This window comes from Ipomoea nil, unplaced genomic scaffold (assembly GCF_001879475.1).
Source record: "Ipomoea nil cultivar Tokyo-kokei standard unplaced genomic scaffold, Asagao_1.1 scaffold1361, whole genome shotgun sequence".
NCBI classification, from domain to species: Eukaryota; Viridiplantae; Streptophyta; class Magnoliopsida; order Solanales; family Convolvulaceae; genus Ipomoea; species Ipomoea nil.
In genome coordinates, this window is record NW_017617789.1 from 836460 (window position 1) to 857250 (window position 20791).

The window sequence follows — 20791 nt, forward strand, 5'->3', positions numbered from 1 at the left end:
TGAAATGATGATATTTTACCTTCCAACGTTCATCTACCGTAATTATGTTAAAAAAAAGAAGTAAATATGTTTATTAATCAAATACAAATAATAATAATAATTCCTTGAAATTTATATAATAAAACAATTAAGTCGTTAAAATTTAAAAAAATTGTAACTAAATACATTAACTTGTTATTTTGTGCATATAGACTTAATAATTTGTATCTACTAGTGAATAATCGACTATTGAGCTGAAATGTACAAAAATGATAAGTAAATGTGTTTAATTGTACTTTTTAAAGTTGAGCCTAATAATTTTTTTGTATAAAATTTAACAGTCTTTTTTTTTTTTTTTTTTTTTTTTGACAGACCATGAGGGGTCCTGAGTAAGCCATAATTGTAAGAGGCACCTTTAAGCCCGTATCATACTCATACTAATCCCCTTTCAACAGTCTATTTGACTTTTAAAAAAATATTTAATCATATATGCCACGTAATGAGGTGAAGTAAAGATATATACTCTGACTAATCCCCATTCTAACAAAGGATGTTGTTGGCGCTAAGCTTTGCTGATGGCTGGGTGAATTTAATTATGAATTGTATTACTATGGTTTCTTACAATTTTATGATTAATGGAATCAACAGCGGACGGTTATCTCTTTAAGGGGACCCAGGCAGGTTCAGGCTTTGGGTTCTATTCATGGCTGTAGGGTGGCCAGATCAGAAGGTGCTCCACCCATTTTCCATTTGTTTTTTGTTGATGATAGTTTGTTATTTTTCAAGGCATATGTGCAGGAGACGAGTGTTATTAAACATGGACTTCGTTGTTATGAGGATATGTATGGTCAAACGGTTAACTTTCATAAATCTAGTGCGTGTTTTAGCATGAATACAACTGATGCAGAGGAAGTGGTGTTGATTTTGAGGGTTTCCCAAGCTCCCAATTTTGAAAAATATTTGGGTTTACCTTCCTTTGTGGGCAGGAATAAGAGAGCTATTCTTCATATAGAGTAAATACCCAAAACGGTCTCTCGACTATAGCTAAATTTACAAATTAGTCCTCGACTTTCAATTTCAACCAATTAAGTCCTTAACTTTGTAATTTTAACACAATTTGGTCCTCTGTCTATTTGACCGTTTGTTGATTGTGATTTTTGAGGATATATATGTAATTTCATGGTCCATCGTCGATTTTTTAAGGTTCTGGTTGCATTTTCAGACCGCACTGTTACATTTGAATCCACTGCCGAAAGCAATCTACCAAATCCGGTCGTCTTTCTTCATCCTCCCTTTGGATTCAATGTAGTTGAGTTCGTACCAGAGTGAAGAAGACGACGTGTTTCTGAACCAGTGCAACGTCATCCTGGAGGCCTCCACGTGCTCCGACGAGAGCTGAAGGTTCTTCTGGAGATCGTCGATCACGGTCAACAAACGGTCAAATAGATAGAGGACCAAATCGTGTCAAAATTACAAAGTTAAGGACTTAATTGGTTGAAATTGAAAGTTGAGGACCAATTTGTGAATTTAGCTATAGTCGAGAGACCATTTTGGGTATTTACTCTTTCATATATCTAGAATAAGATCAAGCAAATGATTGATGCCTGGAATAAGAAACTCTTATCGCAATAAGTTTAAAAAGTGTGGCTCGTGCTATACTTACTTTTTCTATGTGTTTTTTCTTGCTTCCAGGTTCTTTTGTGTTTGGCTATTGGAACTTTTTTCTATTAAGACATCTAATTGGATTATTCATTGGACTTAAAGAGGCTAATTCAACAATTTTTCCCAATTTCTTTTGTTGAGCCATGCGCTCGTTTAGAATAACAAGAGAAGACATCTGTTTGTTCAAAAGAATGGAAGTTGGGTGACAGAAAGATTGTTGTTACACACGACAAAAGTCAGCATATTTCACCTTCAATAATATTTTATATCCTTAACAAATTGCATATTCCTTAAATTGTTCTGTTCCCCACCTTGAAATTTCAGAAAAACAGCAACTTTTCTGACTGTCTGTCAACTACATTCTACCAGACAACAAAACAAGCTAGCCTATAAATACCATAGCCATTCCATTTCTCTGCACCCAACAACTTCTCTCATCGATCTTCTCCAATTCTTGAATCCATTTCTGCTCTGATTTTCACTTTTCTCTATAGAAAGGAAAAGAAAACAAAAATGGGCGTCTCCACCTACACCGACGAGCAGACTTCTCCGGTCGCCCCTTCGAGGATTTTCAAGGCCTCAATTGTCGACTCCCACAACTTGATCCCAAAGCTAATGCCACAAGCCATCAAGAGCATTGACATCGTCCAAGGCACCGGGGGCACTGGCAGCATTAAGCAAATCAACTTCCCCGAAGGTCATCAGTTTAAACTTTTAGTCTGGCTTTGATATCAAATTGAAGCATGTGCTCCATCTCAACTAAAAACTTAAGCTAATAGTTGGATTGCACATTAATGGTTATATGTTCAAACACAAGCTTACATTTTGAGAATAATGGTGAAGTTTGTGTTCCGTGCAGGTAGTAGTTTGAAGTCGATAAAATATTACATCGACGAGCTGAACGAGGAGACATTGACGTACAAGTACACGTTGGTCGAAGGCGACGCCCTGTTAGATCAGCTCGAGAAGATAACGTACGAGGTGAAGTTTGAGAAGACGGCGGAGGGTGGCTCCATTTCTAAGGTGACAAGCAAGTACTACACTGTTGGGGATTTCAAGATGAAGGAAGAAGAAATCAAGGCTGGGAAAGAGAGGGTGATTGCAATGTACAAAGCTGTGGAGGCCTATCTTATTCAGAACCCTCAGGCTTATGCTTAGGATATGTTCCTCGATCTGGTCTTCTCCCAAATACTGTCTAATGAATCAACAGTGAGCTAAGTTCGTGCGGGCATATTCCTTTTGTTGGTGTCATCAGTCATGTTTAATTTGGTTCTTTCCCAATTCCATTTCCCAATTAATCTCATGATGTGTGTCCTTCAATTCCAAGTGTGGTTTTAATAATGTATTGTTCAGTCATATTGTGTTTGTAATAAGGGTATGATACTCCTAAATTTATATCAATAAAATATTTATTGCGTTTCAAATTTTTTATGATGTGTCCTTCAATAGTGAAAGAACATTATGATTTAATTTAGGGGTTTGGTGATTGGAATTTTGTGATTGTTGAGTGTGGTCTAGGGTTATTCTGATTGTGTGTTGTAGTTTGTAGATGACAATTGAGATTGGAATCTATCTCATTAGGTATGGTTTGGTGTGTTGAGTATATAATACATATAAATAATAAATGTGCAATTCAATTATCAACTTAGGTTTTTAGTTGAGATGAAACACATACTATTGCTTGGAGCGGCTGTTCAACCACAATTTAATTTAAGTAAGAAATGTATAAAACTATCCAAGTACATTGGATAGTTGATTTGATAATCACAATAAGCTATTTTTCAATTTGAGAGATTCATAATTTAGATTAGTTTACGCTCTTGTAGTTCTTTATTGGTTAGGATCCTAAGATAGGTTTTACCTGAATTGTATATTCAAATAGTGATGTGAATTTATTTTTTATTTTTTTTAAAAGAAGAAGATTATAAAGGAAAATATAGTTCTAAGCATATTGTGATCCATGAAGGCTTAAGCATATTGCCCAAACGAACGTTATATAAATAATGACATCTGGGCCACTCACTTTATGCCATCTGTCATTAAAGGAACAGTTAAATCCGTTAAATCTGGCACCTTTACTCATTGCCAACTCAAAGGAGACAGCATCTCAACCTTCCTTAAATTTCAAGAAAATCCTTTTCTTTTACAAAGATCAGTGGATACAAAATATTCTCAGAAAAAAAAATTATAAAATTGAAAAAAAAAATCCACCTCAAATTTACACTCCCTATATAAATACACACCGCCCAGAGATCTCCACCTCCTTCTCGGCACCGGCAAAACACTTCCCAATGGCGAGCCATTTCCACACTATTTACCCGACTGTCGCCTCACGCGCCGCCGTCCCGGCAACCCAAAAGCACCACCTAGAATACCCATTTTCCTTTTCTACTAAAGAATCTCCGCCGGCCTGGAATAGCCTCGTGTGTAGCAGGAAGAGCTCAAGAATCAGAGTCTCGGATGGAGGAGGAGAGGAATTGTCGTATTTGGACATGTGGAAGACGGCGATGGATCGCGAGAGGAAGTCTCTGGATTTCCAGAAGATCGTGGAGAACAGTAGAAAATCCAGCGACGATGAAGACGACGACGGCGCCGACGAGGAGGACAGCCCGGAAGCGATGGAGAGGAAGAGCAACGAGTTCCAGAAGATTCTCGAGTTCTCGCCCGAGGAAAGAGATAGAATTCAGAGAATGCAAGTCATTGATCGTGCCTCGGCGGCGATCGCGGCGGCTAGGGCACTGCTGAAGGAGAATCCCCGGCCTCAGCTGGAGGTTTCCGGCGAAATGGAATTTCAGAGTGAAGAAAATGAGGAGAATCAACAAGGAGGTAAATTTTCCTGTAAAATTCATATAATTTATTTATTTATTATGCCATTATGGCTGTGTTTCTTAAATTCAATTTTATATTTTGTAGAAGATAATATACCCTTTCTTTCCCATATCCCCAAATCTATGATTTACTCATCCTTTTATTTGTGTTTTTGCTTCATTTCTCTACTTAATTACTCTTTCATTTGTAAGCTCACAAAATTCTCACTTTAACCTAAGCTAAGCTGTGAAACTTAATGTATCAAAAAAAATTGTAACTTTATTGCTCAGATGTTAAGATTCTTGATCAGGGTTGGAAAATGGCAGCTTATCTGTGCCACAATCAATAAGCATCACTAATTCAACGCCTGGGCCGAACTTCTGGGCATGGGCACCTCCTGATGATGATGACAATCTGGTGAAATCAGACACCAAAGCTTCTCCGATTTCAAATCTGAGCAGTCCTGTAATGGAGAAAGAACGCTCTGCAGATTTTCTGACAATCCCGTTCGAGACTGCTGTTTTGGGGAGTAAAATCGGTCCTCCTCTTCCCCCGCTTCAGTCACTCGTGGAGGTTGAGGATTTGGGCACTTCTAGCGCTACGTTAGATATGCCTCATCAAGAGGAGGAGCATGAACTCGGTGTTCAGTTTTCAACGCACGCGGCTGAAGCTGCTCTTGCACTGGATCAGGTCGAGGAGGCTTCTTCGGACGGAGTCAATGCTGATGGATCGAGGTGGTGGAGGGAGACGGGAACTGAACGAAGACCGGATGGGGTCATCTGCAAGTGGACGGTGATTAGGGGCGTTAGTGCAGATAAAACTATCGAGTGGGAGAATAAGTATTGGGAAGCTGCCGATGAGTTTGGGTACAAGGAATTGGGTTCTGAGAAATCAGGACGAGATGCTGTAGGGAATGTGTGGCGTGAATATTGGAGAGAATCGATGGGGCAGGTTAGGCTTTGGGCTTGAATCTTTATTCTTTTCATTCTTACCAAGAAGCCAATTTAACATCTCCTTCCATTCTTTGACATTCCAAATTGCACGGGGTCTTCCTAGTGCAGTTTACCTCTCCTGTGTGGTTTGCGGGATTTACCTAGTGGGTAATGGTTTTCAAGAAGCATAGGGTCACTTATAGCTACCCAAGTTTATGCTCATCTATTGGAAGTTGGAGTTTACGAGTCGAGAATTTGGAGAACACCTGCCTATTTGGTCTGATGATGTTTTATGTTTTTTTCAGAGCTCTGGGCTTGCCCACATGGAGAAAACTGCGGATAAGTGGGCAAAGAACGGGATAGGTGAAGAATGGCAGGAGCAATGGTGGGAACATTACGATGCTTCTGGCCAAGCGGAGAAATGGGCACATAAGTGGTGCAGCATTGATCCTAACACGCCTCTTGATGCTGGCCACGCTCACGTGTGGCATGAAAGGTACCGTAATTTATTGGTCATATTGTGCCTTCGTTCTTGAAACTATATTCTCGCTTTTATATTGATTAAACTATAATCTATGTTGCCAAGCACCTTGTGCTCAGATAGCATGTAGTGACTCTCCCATATGGGAGGTCATGAGATTGAGCCTCAGTGGAGGTGGTGTTGAGTCTTTGTGCTTCAACAGGTTGAGAAAGTATAGATGAACAGATACTACAATGTAATAGAAAGTGACTGAAGATTTAGGAAAGAAAACTAAAAATGCCGACATTTCTTGGCAGGTGGGGCGAGAAATATGATGGGCATGGAGGTGCGACGAAGTACACGGACAAATGGGCTGAGCGGTGCGAAGGTGATGGGTGGTCGAAATGGGGCGACAAATGGGACGAGAGCTTTGATTTAAACGCTAACGGGGTGAAACAAGGGGAGACGTGGTGGGAAGGCAAAAGTGGCGATAGATGGAACCGCACGTGGGGCGAGGGGCACAACGGGTCGGGATGGGTGCACAAGTACGGCAAGAGCAGCAGCGGGGAGCACTGGGACACTCATGCTGAGGAAGAAACATGGTATGAGAGATTCCCACATTATGGCTTCTATCATTGCTTTGAGAACTCTGTGCAACTCAAAGAAGTTAAGAGACCATCAGAATGGCCATGAGAAGTGTGTTCTGTGCTTCTTTTTGTCAGTTCTAATGCACACTTTATGGTGTTGTTGCTTCAGAAGTTATAATTGTGGCCTTGCAGATTTGCAGGTCTTTTAGATTATATAGAAGGCATAGTTGGTATAAAAATGTTACTTTTCTCACTGTAATCTGACCTTGAAATGGTGTTCAAACCATTCTGTTGCACTTTCATAATTTATGCCTCATAATATTAATGCTTATAACCTTTGATACTGGCTGCAGGCTTTCCCGTAAATCAAAATATTAAGGTTTACCTCCACCATTTGAATTGCTCAAAGCCTCAAACCAGAGATAAAGGGTAAGAAATCTGCCTAATTAATATACAAAAAATCAAATCTTTAACTATAAGATCAATTACTAATATAAATCGAGTTAAGTTTTTTGCCCTCTATAAGATTCAAAAAGATTTTTATATTGCTTTAGTACGGTTTAAAATGCTGTCTATATATATATATATATATATATATATATATATATATATATATTTTTTTTTTTTTTTTGAGAATGCTGTCTATATCTATGCAACCTAATAAAACAACAAGTTTTTTTTTTTTTTTTTTTTTTGTTTTTTTTTTTTTTTTACTTTTAAAGTGCTTGAATCATAGACTTCTGTTATTGTGCTTTATTTTGGTATGATTTAAAGTGATTTTGGCAGATCTTCACGTGGATTATACATTCACTATGCATTTACAGTAGTCACATGTCAATTTCTATCTCTTGTCCTATTCTCTTTCTCTAGAACACCATGTACATTACAACATTTTTGGTACAAGAGTCAAGAGAGTATTGTAATACTTTTGAGTTTAAAATAAATTAACTTAATTTTCACTTAGGAAAAATGACACTTTTTCTCTTGAATTATAGACTTATATCACTTTTTTCCCTGAGTTATTCGTGTATCCACATTTATCCATTTAAGAGTGGCAATTTTTATGAACATTTTTACTCTTAAAATAATTATTTCATTTATTTCTTCTCCAGCAAATCATTACTTATATGTACGGATGACTACTATTCGATTTGAATTGAACGGAACATTATAGCAACTGAACTGAAATAGTTGGGATGATTCTTGTTATAATTCAGAACCGAAAATAAATAAGATACAATAATTGTTGAATTTAGACTATTTTAAAAATAAAAAACAGAATTTACAAAAATAAATAAATAAATAAATTTTGAACTGAAGGTTCAAATTGAAACTGGAATCTGCAAACTACCCTCAGTTGGCTAAAGGGGACCGGCATGGGGGATGTTGATGTTGAAATTGACTCTCAAGTTGTTTATTTTGCTTTACGTTCTGTTTCTTTTAATTATGCTTTTGGATTTTTTATTGATGATGTTAAAGAAGTTGCATCCACTATAAGTGGTGTAATCTTCTGCTTTGCTAAGCGATCTGCGAATCGTGCTGCCTACACTGTTGCTCGGGAAGCCGTTTCTGTTGCGGGGAGTGGTTTGATAACCCTCCTCATTATCTTCTTGCTTGTCTTCTTTTCGGATTTAATGCATTAAATTGTCGCCTTCAAAATTAAAAATAAAAAAATACAAACTAGAACCAAACAGATTTGTAAACACCATTTGTAAATGATAAATCTGACAGATTGTAAACACCATTTGTAAATGATAAATCTGTTTGGTTCCGATTTGCATTTATTCTGATTCCAGTTTCGGTTTGAATCGCAGGTTCAAAATTTATTTATTTCTTTTTGTAAATTCTATTTTCTATTTTCTATTTTAAAATAGTTTAAATTCAACAATTTTTTTTCCAATTATGAATCGTAACAAGAATTGTCTCTATTATTTCAGTTCGGTTGGTACAGTGTCCGATTTGGTTCAAATCGAACTGTGATTATCCCTACATATAAGTAATAATTGGTTAGAAAAGAAAAATAAATGAAATAATTATTTTAAAGGTAAAAATATCCATTTAACATTAAAGGGGAAAAATCGTCACTTTTAAAATAATTGAGCGGACAAATGTGAATACATGAATAACTTCAGAAAAAAAAAAAAAAAACTCTAAGCCTATAATTCAAAGGGGAAAAGTGTCATTTTCCCTTCTTACTTATGCAAGTCATTTTTCACTCAAACTAAGAGGTTATTGAGTATATATATATATATATATATATATATATATATATATATATAATTAAACATGTATATATGTAATTTCAGTATCATTTTCAATTTGATATTAGAGCAAACAAACACTCCACGTCTCCACTACCCACTTCCATTTGCTTTCTCTAGGGATGCCAATAGGACTGACATAATAAGAAGTATACTTTCCGTTCTCAAAATTTCGCCCCATTTTTCATCCTTGTCTTTATAGGGAGAAATATTTTTTTCCTATTTCTATCTCAATGGGGAATTTTTGGTCGAAGTAAAGTGAAATTGTCATCCCTAATCTTCTTAATAAAAGAAATAATCACCTTGTTAACACTAATTCGATTGAATTTGTTGTACATACTTTTTCTGATGCATTTGATCTCCCCTCTCTAATGTGATTTGTGATTTAGTGCACAAAAATATAATTTATCTGTCACAGAGTGTGATGATGGGTTTTCTTGTCACCTTTTTTGAATGCTACTGGCTCTATTACAACGTAATATCTATTTACAAAGAACTAATAACGCTTTCACTGAGGTCCAACTCGGGTACCATCAAACCACATAGTCGTGGTTTTCTTGTCACCTAAATAAAACAAGGAATAAGGTTCAAATTGGTCACTGAACGTAACCTGAAAATGCAATTAGGCCACTGAACGAAAAAAAAGTGCAATTAGGCCACTGAACATTCCAAAAATGTGCAATTTCACCTGATAGCAGGTTACCCTCAATTTTAGCAGGTTATCTGCTTACGTGGCAGCTGAGTTGGCATTTTTAATAAATTTTAATTAATTTTTAATAAATTTTAATAATAACTTTTTATTAAAATTTTTTTAAAAAAATAAAAACGACTTTATTTTATTTTTTATTTAATTTTTTCCAATTTTTTATAAAATTTATTATTAAAATTAATTATTAAAAATTATTTAAAAATTATTAAAAATGCCAACTAAGCTGCCACGTAAGCAGGTAACCTGCTAAAATTGATGGTAACCTGCTATCCGATAAAATTGCATACGTTTGGAGAGTTCAGTGGCCTAATTGCACATTTTTTGAGTGTTCAATGACCTAATTGCACTTTTTTTTCGTTCAGTGACCTAATTGCATTTTCAGGTTACATTCAGTGGCCAATTTGAACCTTATTCCATAAAACAAATAATCACTAATTAGAGCTTGTGGCCTCTGTCCCCCCACCAATTTCCATCGTAATCTCAACATGTGGCAGCAGACAAGTAAAGCTGCAACTGTTACTCCCTTCAGGCTTCAACCCCATTCCCGCCCAGCCACTGCTCATATATGTCTTCATCTTACACAAACTCCACTCAATTATTCGTCGTCTTCTTCTTTCTAATTTCAAGAAACTGATTGCAAAACCTCTCTTCAACGCCGGTTTCTCAACCCAGGTTCATACAGCACAAGAAAGAGGCATTCTGGTTCTACAGATTCCTCTCAATTGTGTATGATCATGTGATAAACCCTGGGCATTGGACTGAGGACATGAGGGATGAGGCTCTTGAGCCTGCAGAGCTGAGCAGTAGGTATTTGAATGTGGTGGATGTGGGGGGTGGAACTGGGTTCACCACTCTTGGGATTGTTAAGCATGTTGATCCCAAGAATGTGACCATTATTGATCAGTCACCCCACCAAGGAGTGTAAGATCCTTGAAGGGGATGCTGAGGATCTCCCCTTTCCCAATGATTCTTTTGATAGATACATCTCTGCTGGAAGGTAAAGTTGCTAACTTTACTTTCAGATTTTAGGAGTGTGCCATATTGGCATGTTCTTGATTAGGATTGCCAAATTTCAAGTGGTTCTGTTTATTCATTGGGTTTTTGGGAATATTATATTGCTTTCCCTGGTTTTGCAGCTACTATAGTGATAAGAGGAGTTGAACATAGAGAAAACAATCAATCTAACCCATATAGTGAAATGTGGTCAAACTTGTTACTCTGCATAACCATGTCATGTATATAGCATAGGCCATGTTTTCCTATCATTAAAGTAAACTTTTAATGTCACCGGCTAGTTTACCTCCTTGTGGTCTTTTGTCAGCTAGGGTCATAAGGCAGAGTTTATCCAGGCATACCCTCAGATAGCTTGTGGTTCTTTGTCAGCTAAGGTCACAAGGCAGAGTTTAGCCAGGCATACCCTCGGATAGTGGCTCTGAGTTTCCATCAACACTCAAAAAAGATAAAAAGTCAACTTTTAGGGGAGAGTGTTGCTTAAGTTTGTCTATGTGCTAAATGCCCTTCTCTTATCATCATTAAAACAATTGAAACAATGTAGAGTAGTAGTGGGTAGGATGGGGTAAGGTGATTCATTGCACTTCATATATTATAGAAAACCAATAGGCAAAAGTTACTGAGCAGTGTGTTTGGTTCATGGGTTTACACACTAGGAATGGGAATCAAAATCATAGTTAGCGTTTGGTTGACAACTTTTTATTACTTTGAATATAAAAGGATGTACGATGAGAATTTTAGGTTAGGTTATTGGCATATGTCTGATAACTGTGAGGTCCAGCAGCTTACATTAATCGTATGGTTGTTTTCTCCAGCATTGAGTATTGGCCAGATCCACAACGTGGCATCAAGGAAGCATATAGGGTGTTGAGTATCGGGGGAGTAGCCTGCATTATTGGTCCGGTTTATCCAACCTTTTGGCTGTCTCGTTTCTTTGCTGACTTGTGGATGCTCTTCCCGAAAGAAGAAGAGTACATTGATTGGTTCAAAAAGGCCGGTTTCTCTCAAGTTAAACTTAAGAGGATTGGCCCAAAATGGTATAGAGGTGTTCGTCGCCATGGCTTGATTATGGGTTGCTCTGTCACAGGCGTGAAGCCATATTCCGGTGACTCTCCCCTGCAGGTAGGAAAGTTATTTTTCTATAGCTCCTTTATACAAATTCCCCGCAACTTTCTTGCCAAACATATATCTGTCTCGAGTTTGAAACTTGTGTTTTCCAATCACAGCTTGGCCCGAAGGCTGAGGACGTGAGCAAGCCAGCGAACCCGCTGGTTTTTCTCTTGCGGTTCATCCTTGGTACAATTGCAGCAACTTATTTCGTGCTTGTTCCGATCTATATGTGGCTTAAAGATCAAATTGTTCCCAAAGGCCAGCCCATCTGAGAGAGTGGAAAATGAAACAGCGATGCTTACTTTCATGGATGATCAAATCATGAAATTATAAACTGAAAACCATAAATCAATAGACATATACATTGGGTTACAATCAAAGGCAGTTTTTCATCCCTCCAAAGTCCAAACCTCATTGGATTTCCTCAAACATAAACCAAGAAAAAAAAACACAAAAAAGTTCAATTCTAGTAATGTGTAGAGTAGCATCACTCTCATGTTTTTTTTCACAATAAACACTCTGCTGACAAGTCAGAAAAAGATCAATCATGTAAAATCAAGAAAAAAAAGAGAAGAAAAACAGTAAATGATGATGAGTGTGTTGATGAAAGGTTTTTCAGTTGATGGTAGCTGTGCAACAGATGCATGTGCTGAAGAACGAAGGGAGAGGCTTTCGCTTCCCATTTCCGCTTTTGGGTGAAGCTAATGCGAGTTGATCATTTGCTGGAGGGATGTTCTTGAACATCATGTTCCCTTCCTTCATATCTGCAAGCAAACTGTTTGATGTTTTGTCTGTGAGGCTACCATTTTCGTCTTTCTTTAGCGTGATCAAGAATGGGCCGGCATCAGGATCACTTCTCTCCACTCTAATGGTTTTCTCTTCCACTCCCATTGTATCGTAGTCCAGTGAGTCTCGGGCGTATGTGGCTTGCAGAGCTGTGTTTTGGAAGTCGATTGATAAGCGTCTGGTAGGGGGCTTGTCAGGGCGGAGAAGGGGCGTTTGATCAGATTCAGAAGACCTTGCATCGAAAGGAATGCCAAAATCAAAGCTTGGGAACCTTCTGGTTTCGATCTGATTGCCTGCAGGTTGTTCTGAGGTGTAGTCCACACTGTACCTCCTCGTGGTTTCCACCGTTTTAGAATGAATGACTGGAAGTGGAGAAATGATCCCGTTTGCACATTGCTCATCGGATAGGTCTGATGGTATCTCGTGTTCTGATATTGTCCCGGGAGTTGCATTAACATTCTGAGGTTGTTCTTTCTCTCGTACCTCATTTGTGACGAAAATTTGCTTGATTGTGTTGTCCTCCTCTTCTTCATGGTTATGGACAATGGAGATCTCTTCTCCCGAGACTATGTCAGTAGCTTCTTTAGCATCAATGTCGGGTCGAGATTTGTTAGACACCAGATCCTGCTGTTCTATGGATTCAGTTCCCAAACAAGAAATGGAATTCTCCTCTTCCTTTTCCTGGTTATGAGACTCTATCATGAATTCATTCACTTCCTGTTCTTCAGGCACTGGAAAGCTGTTCTTTCCATTTCCAGTTTCCTGAGGAAGAACCATACGTTCTTCGTTTGGTTTCGAGGCTGGATCAGAACAGTCTAATGTATTCATCTTGGCAACATCTTCTAGATTATCCAAATTCACCTCAAGATTGCCCTCTTTATCACCTTCATTTGCCAAACCGTTTTCAACCTTATCCCTCGAGCTCACTTCTTCCTTGATCGCTCTGTCTGGTTGAGAAGCCGTTTCTTCCATCATCAACTCATTATTTTCCTCGTCCACATCCTCAACATCAACACCAGAAGCATCTATAGCACTAGTACGTTCGATTTCTGTCTTCTTGCAGTGATTCGTATCATCATCACTACAAGAATCATCCATTTCTGCAAAATTCTCTCTGTTGCTTGGTGGTCGATTGAAGGCGGGGTCTAGAGGCTGGACAGGACCATTAGAGTCGAGATTTGCATCAACGTTTTCCACCTCCCCTGTCGTGATTTTTAGCACATTAAGCAGAACCCAAGGTGAGATCTTTTGTGCATATATACTTATTATCTTGTATGAACTTCAAGAACCGGAAACTATTCTGGATACTGATGCATATGAGATTAAACTAAGATGAACTTAGGAGTATAATTAGAGCTGTGGGAGATGCTAACCTGAGTAAGTAAAGAACTGATCACTACTTCCACTGTTTTCTCCATATTTTGGTTCCACTGATTCTTCATCCCTCCCCACTTCTTCGATCGAATCAACTGTCTGGATATCACTGGATTTTATACCCAAATCCTTTGCTTCTAACTGAACTTCAGAAAACTGAGAAACGCGTTCCTTATCCACCCCGTCTTGCTCTATCAGACACGAGTCAGATTAGAATTGTGCGATTAACTGAGAGTGATACGATAGTTATTATTATTATTTTCATGAAATGGAGAAATATGCTAACCATTTTCTACGTTATGATCATTTGCAGAAGGCGGGTTATTCAGAGATAATTCTGCAGATTCTTCAGCCTGGTTTGGAGCTTTAGTATAATCACCCCCCTCTTCTTCTGAACCATCAAGAATCAGCAAAGTGTTAAAAGCTGCAATCTGCAGAAAGTTTCTGAGAAAAACACGAAACTTTTTTCGTACCTTGGATTCCTGATGTGTTTGTGTTCCCCATCTCTGTTCTCATCTTCAACTATCCAAATCCTGCAACAGAAAAAAGTAGAGTGGGTAATGATCAACACTGGGACTCCAATCACACTCCGATGCACCTCTATATAAATGGGAATCGAAATCATACCATTATGATGATTATAGTCATGTTCACATGCTAATCACCACAAACTAACACTGTAGAAGGCAGCTTGAATTTAGGGGGAGATTTGCAGAGGGGTTAATATTCGATTGGTACGGGCAATTCAATAGTAACTCTTCGGGCATAACACCCAAAAGGTATGCCAATATATACTCAACTAAACAATGCTTATATGATAATGTATGTTTTGCTGGTTTTTCATTACTTTTTGCCAGTGTAGCAGCCAGCCATGATTCCTTTTAGGCCAACCACTACTGAACCTCAGAATAGTTTAATGTTGTCTGTCTGCTACACAAATGGCCCTCCGCGGCTTGCTGTTGTTGTTTTTGGGAACAAAAGGGTATCTGTCACAGGTTCTGATGCCATGTTTTGGGAATTAAGGAAGTCAGTGCCATGATGAAACAATGGTTAATCAATTCAGTGTGGTGCGAAATCCTTGTTCATCTGCGCGAGGAGATGAGGCGCAAAAGGCGCCCACCAGCAGCTATGGCTCACATACACCAAAGAACCATTGGTGCTAATTATGAAATCAAGTTGGGAGGAATATGAGTTCCATGAATATATGACATAAATGATTTGTTTGGCTCTACATTTTTGGCTTTACAAAAAGGTTTTTGTGCATATAATAGCCAATCAAGCCAGCACAGATCAATTGGTACTTGGCTAGACAATCATAGTTGCAATATGCTTTTTTTTTTTTTTTTTTTTTTTTTTTTTTTTTTTTTTTTTTTTTAAAATACATTAGGTATCACTGCTTACCCGGCCTAAGCCCCCATAGCCCTTATAGGAGATAAATCACGAGTTGCCTCATCAATCCCCAGGTCTATTGATCTGTTCGGTTAAGGTTTTTCCATGACCCTCAGGTTTTCAGTGGGATTCAAACTCTCACACTGCAACTGGAGCAAGACTTTAAGATGGTCGATCAAATCAATTGGCCTAGCTTTGATCGGTTAAGGTCTTTCCGTGACCCTCAGGTTTTCAGTGGGATTCAAACTCTCACACCGCCATTGGAGTAAGACTTTAAGATGATCAGTCGAATCAATTGGCCTAGCTCTGATCGGTTAAGGTCTTTCTATGACCCTCGGGTTTTTAGTGGGATTTAAACTCTCACACTGTTACCGGAGCAAGACTTTAAGATGATCGATCGAATCAATTGGTCTAGCTTTGCGGTTCACAATATGCTTTTGTTAAGAGGTGGGTCTATTGATCAACATTTCTTGGTGTTAAAGGCTTATTATTCCAATGAAAGAGTTGGTGGGATTGAGCTTTGATGGTGGCAGACTCATCATTTGAGTCATTTTCTTGAGAAATTTATGGCTTGTTTTATTGTAGTTTAGTGAGTAAGATGGACCCTTTTTGCCTTTTTATTTTTGTCAATCAAAGAAATGGGAATGTTAAACAATGAAGGGTTGGTGGGGTTCACTGTATAAGTTAGTTAATGAAATGATTAGACCAAATTGCAGAAGAATATGGAATGTCTCAATGATAATATTCATTTCACCACCGCCATTGAGAAATGTTTTTTTTTCTTTTTTAATATACATTAAAACAACACCACGACAGTGCGAGATGTACTCACTTTAAACATAATTTCTACACTACCTATCAAATTAATGAGTTAAGTTCATGCGGGCAATTTATGTTTCAACTTAATAAAGAAAGTTGATGATAGGCCACCAACTTTGCAGTAAAACTAGTGGCAACTCAGTATTTCAGTTGAAGCAAACAAGCCGCTTCCCCTTGTTTGTATTTCTATCTACACAATAGTATGTAGATTTGAGTAGAGGTGATATTGACTCTTTTTATTTCAAGAAGTTAAGAAAGTAATTAATATTGTATTGTAACAGAGTAGGTAGTATTTGAAAAATAAAAAATTGATCAAGTCAAAATTTAAAAAGTATCAAAATTTGAAGAGCTCATCACGTATATGGGTTCTACAGTACTAACCAACAAAAAATGTTCAAATACTAATGTGAAAAAATATCATTTTTAGTCCCTTGACTATAATACATGTATCAATTTTAGTTCTTGATTATTAAAAATTTCAAATTAGGTACATGATTATTCAATTGATATCACATTTGGTCCTTGACTATTAACATTTTCAAATTAAGTGCATGACTATTCAATTAGTATCACGTTTGGTCGTACCGTTAAACTTTCTGGTGACCGGCTAATTTATTTAATTTTTATTTTAAAAATTATTTTAATAATTTTTAAATTAAAAAAACTTATAAATAAAATAAAATACAATACGCCGGCCACCCCACCATCGTCTCCGGTGACAATACATTATTGAATGAGCTCTGTCTTCTAGTTTTATTTTCTCACAAACAATAGTTTCAGTTTAGCAACACTAAAATATCATTTTAATTTTATACTACAATTTTATTTGACAACCATGGTCCACGTAGCATTATGGACCATAGTTCATTGTATAACAACCCAGTGATTCACGCAAATTATGTTGTGCAACCGAATGCACCATGCGCATGGTGCATTCGATGCAAAACGACGTCGTTTTGGTTAAAAAATGCGCGTCCCACTTAAAGAAGAAATCAGGTTCGATTCCCGGTAATAGCATTTTTATATATCCATAAATTCATAACTATATGTCCATAAATTCATAACTATATATCCACAAATTTATAACTATATATCCACAGTGAATGAATGAAGTAAAATTCCACAACTATATATCCACAGTGAATGAATGAAGTAAAAATCCACAATGAATGAACTAAATATCCACAATGATTGAACTAAATATCCACAAATCCACAATGAATGAACTAAATATTCATAAATTCATAACTATATATCCAGAAATTCATAACTATATATCCATAAATTCATAACTATATATCCACAGTGAATGAATGAAGTAAATATCTACAATGAATGAACTAAATATCCACAATGAATGAACTAAATATCCATAAATTCATAACTATATATCCAGAAATTCATAACTATATATCCACAATAATGCTATTGCTGAGAATCGAACCTTTATTTTATTTTATTTTTTTAAAGTGAAACGCACTTTTTTAGTCAAAACAACATCGTTTTACATCATATGCACCATGCGCATGATGCATTCGGTTGCAAAGCATAACTATTGATTGATTCAGGGCTAGGCCATATGCCCATATTACCTTGAAAAACTGCAAAGATGACGAGACGATATGGGCCTTTGGACTTCCATCTTGTAACCCTAACAACATGTATGGGCCTTTAACATCATAATGAAACCCCTCAAGTGGGCAAATTATGCTGTGCATGGTGCATACGGATGCAAAAATGACGTCGTTTTAATAAAACGTGCGTCTTCCCTCAAAAAAAAAAAAAATCCGGTTCGATTCCCAGCAATAACATATGAATTAAAATTCTATAATCGATGAACTATAATTCCATAATCGATGAACTATAATTCCATAATCTAATCTATGAACTAAAAATTCCAGAATGAATGAACTAAAATTTCATAATCTATAAACTAAAATTTCAGAATCGATAAACTACAATTCCATAATCGATGAACTATAATTCCATAATCAATGAACTATAATTCCATAATCTATGAACTAAAATTCTAGAATGAATGAACAATATAATGTTGTTGCTGGGAATCGAGCCTGGATTTTTTTAAAAGGGGAGATGCGCGTTTTTTAATAAAACGACGTCGTTTTGGCATCCGTATGCACCATGCATGGTGCATACGGATGCACAGCATAACTATCCCTTCAAGTGGCTAATTCTACAATCGTTATATCGTAGACTAAGGTATATAGTGCATTGTGGACTTTGGTTCAGTACACATAATTTAGCTTCATAATATACAGAATTCATGTTGATAATGCACAGAATTTATATTCATAATACACATACATATAAACATGATATAATGAACATGAATTATGTGTATGATGAACATGAATTCTTTACATCATGAATATGAATTCTGTGTATTATGTTAAGTGTTTATGTGTCTTCATTATATCGTATTTATGTATATGTGTATTATGAACATAAATTCTGTACATTATGAACATGAATTGTCCTGGTCCACGATATGAATATGACGTTGTTCTGATATTTAAATTTTAACAGATTCTGCAGTTTCATGTTTTTTATGTTTCTACACAAATACTAATATATTTCATCTACAAAATTCACTCTCAAGGTATAGAATTTCATAATAGAAGGCAAAAAATTCATAACACAAGACACATACACATGTTATATATTTACTTATTTTTAAATTTGATTTAGGTAAAGACTTTATGTTCTATAGGCACATAATTTCACAATACAAGACATAAATTCATAACATAAGGCACAATATGTTGTGTGTATATTACACAACTATTAATCTATTTTAGGTACAAAATTCATAATTTCATAACACAAGACACAAAAACTTACAACACAAGACACAAATAAACACACATGCGTTACAATTAAAAAAAAAAAAAAAAAAACCCGCATATGACATGAACTGAGAAACAAACGGTTACAATCAAAATTAGAATTCAAAAACGACATCATACAGGACTAGGGTCCACAGTGAACAACGGTATAACAATTGAGGAATTCTTTATTTATTTAGTGTGTTTATTGAATTGAATGATTGTAATTAATTAATTAATTATGTTATATTTTTTGTATTAAAAGTTTATTTATTTATTTATTTTGGTTTGGTATAATGAGTTTTGATATTGTGATATCAAAAGTGATTAAAATGGGAGATGGAGAAAATATATGGATTGAAGATGAGGGCATGCAGTTACGTTACGTTACGTTGCATCTATCCATCGTAACTTCATTATTCCCGTATTCTCTACTCATGGATGTCACCTTCACATCACTTCACTTGCCTTCCACGTTAAGCTGGAGAATCTGTACTTTCATTAATAACACTTCCAATATAATTCCAATTGGAACAAAATATATAAAACATTTTCTAACATTCTCTCTCGATCCACAGGGAATTGAAGATGCAATGTACTATTGCCGTGTTGGAGACGTCCATATCTACAGGCCTGAACAAAATTCCTGCTTTAATTTAATTTGGTTGACTCAGGTCAATGGATTAGATATATATGTCTTACTTTCCTGATCTGATTTAAGTTTTTTTTTTGAGAAAAAGAAACTTCATTAATTCAAATCAAAATACAGATAGTTGACAATAAACGAAGGAGGGGTAGAGTTCCACTCCTGTCGTACAGACATAGAACAAGCTTCCCTAGCAAGACTATGGGCAACCATATTCGCAGTACGACTAACATGAGAGATATGTACGTGAGGTAGTGAACGTAGCATATCTTTGATATCCAAAACTACAAGATCGAATGATGAATCATTGGCACAGTGTTTTAAGCTTTGAACAATCTGAAGTGCGTCTGATTCCACTTGGATTCTGCTAACACCATGCGTTTTGGTCCACATGAGCGCCTCCCTGAGAGCCATAGCTTCGGCTTCTTTTGGGGTGAAGAGACCATTTCCGGGGATGCATGCAGCAGCAAGAAACTGACCAGTATCATCTCTGAGCACCCAACAATAGCCCACCCGATTATGATGAGAGTCCACCGCAGCATCTGTGTTCAGCTTGAAGTATCCTGGGTGGGGCTTTTCCCATTTTTGTTCCGGCTTGAATCTGGACGATGAAATCGCATCAGCATTCCCCACCACATTTCTCCAATCTGCAAGGTAGCGTTTAGATTGAAGTTATTTAGATTGAAAACTAGGTTTTTATAATTAGAGAAAATATTTATTTGTTTAAAGAAAAACAAAGACTAAATAAATAATAAATTAAATGACAATTAACCATTAAAAATGTGACAACATTAAATAGACTTTTTTTTTTTTTAATAACTATATAACTATGTTATCTATAAATAAATTAATATTTACTGTAATATTTAATATTTAATATTAATCTTAGGTAATAATCAAGTATTTTATTGATTAATAGAAATGTCATACACTGATACTTAGACTTGAAATCTCTCTTTTTTTTTTTTTTTTTTTAAAAAAAAAAAAAAAAAAAAAAAAAAACTATATTGATGGTTTTTGGGTTTTCAGGCCCAAGGAGGTCCAACACAACCTTCGGCTGGAGGATACACCTTTCAGTAAAAATGTATGCCTATACTGGAAATAATGTTAGCACTCGGAATCTCTTTCGTATTTTTCCCTCTCCGGATATTCAATCGTCTGTCCTTTTACAAGAGTGGAGGAGCCTTTAAATAGCGGCTCCTTTTCTACCGACTTGAAGGCCCTTAATGGCTGACTTCAAGACTAATCAAGATATGGAGCCGTTGGACGCCATTACTCGGCCGACCAACGGCTCTTCTAGGCTTGTAACAGCCTGACCGGGTCCTGCTTTCAATGTCCTAACGGCTCCCTTTTAAACGAGTCTCTTCAATGCTCTCAACGGCTCCTTGAACCGAGTCTTTCCCTGGGCTTGG

The 20791-nt window shown here is 36.6% G+C and overlaps 3 protein-coding genes, 1 long non-coding RNA gene and 1 pseudogene across 5 annotated transcripts; 4 read left to right on the forward strand and 1 right to left on the reverse strand.

The window, feature by feature from the left end:
* Nucleotides 1-2050: 2050 nt before the first annotated feature.
* On the forward strand, nt 2051-3065 carry LOC109185832 (major allergen Pru ar 1-like). The gene is made up of 2 exons (XM_019335781.1): nt 2051-2338; nt 2501-3065. The coding sequence occupies exons 1-2, from the start codon at nt 2155-2157 to the stop codon at nt 2797-2799; spliced, it is 483 nt and encodes a 160-aa protein (XP_019191326.1). The 5' UTR covers nt 2051-2154; the 3' UTR covers nt 2800-3065.
* A 690-nt stretch (nt 3066-3755) lies between these two features.
* On the forward strand, nt 3756-6768 carry LOC109185827. The gene is made up of 4 exons (XM_019335775.1): nt 3756-4467; nt 4760-5400; nt 5687-5877; nt 6159-6768. The coding sequence occupies exons 1-4, from the start codon at nt 3933-3935 to the stop codon at nt 6532-6534; spliced, it is 1743 nt and encodes a 580-aa protein (XP_019191320.1). The 5' UTR covers nt 3756-3932; the 3' UTR covers nt 6535-6768.
* Nucleotides 6769-10038: 3270 nt separating this feature from the next.
* On the forward strand, nt 10039-12119 carry LOC109185777 (annotated as a pseudogene).
* On the reverse strand, nt 11864-14398 carry LOC109185828. 2 transcript variants are annotated; one of them, XM_019335777.1, is made up of 5 exons: nt 14307-14398; nt 14153-14212; nt 13966-14067; nt 13679-13870; nt 11864-13507 (listed from the first exon to the last, which is right to left on the reverse strand). In XM_019335777.1, the coding sequence occupies exons 2-5, from the start codon at nt 14193-14195 to the stop codon at nt 12135-12137; spliced, it is 1710 nt and encodes a 569-aa protein (XP_019191322.1). In that variant the 5' UTR covers nt 14196-14212; nt 14307-14398; the 3' UTR covers nt 11864-12134. The 2 variants fall into 2 exon arrangements, with proteins under 2 accessions (XP_019191322.1, XP_019191321.1); XM_019335776.1 differs by having other exon boundaries at nt 13966-14070.
* LOC109185837 lies at nt 13458-14520 on the forward strand. The gene is made up of 2 exons (XR_002055047.1): nt 13458-13543; nt 13993-14520. It is a non-coding gene; the product is annotated as an uncharacterized LOC109185837 (long non-coding RNA).
* Nucleotides 14521-20791: the final 6271 nt, after the last annotated feature.

Excerpts from the sequence above, each read along its gene's own strand:
- LOC109185832 (XM_019335781.1), top strand. The coding sequence starts at position 2,155 with ATGGGCGTCTCCACCTACACCGACGAGCAGACTTCTCCGGTCGCCCCT. Across the intron at positions 2,339-2,500 it reads GCAAATCAACTTCCCCGAAG|GTAGTAGTTTGAAGTCGATA; the intron begins GTCATCAGTTTA and ends TGTTCCGTGCAG.
- LOC109185827 (XM_019335775.1), top strand. The coding sequence starts at position 3,933 with ATGGCGAGCCATTTCCACACTATTTACCCGACTGTCGCCTCACGCGCC. Across the intron at positions 4,468-4,759 it reads TGAGGAGAATCAACAAGGAG|GGTTGGAAAATGGCAGCTTA; the intron begins GTAAATTTTCCT and ends ATTCTTGATCAG. Across the intron at positions 5,401-5,686 it reads GGAGAGAATCGATGGGGCAG|AGCTCTGGGCTTGCCCACAT; the intron begins GTTAGGCTTTGG and ends TGTTTTTTTCAG.
- LOC109185828 (XM_019335776.1), bottom strand. The coding sequence starts at position 14,195 with ATGAGAACAGAGATGGGGAACACAAACACATCAGGAATCCAAG. Across the intron at positions 14,071-14,152 it reads AAACACATCAGGAATCCAAG|AAGAAGAGGGGGGTGATTAT; the intron begins GTACGAAAAAAG and ends TTGATGGTTCAG. Across the intron at positions 13,871-13,965 it reads TGATCATAACGTAGAAAATG|AGCAAGACGGGGTGGATAAG; the intron begins GTTAGCATATTT and ends CGTGTCTGATAG.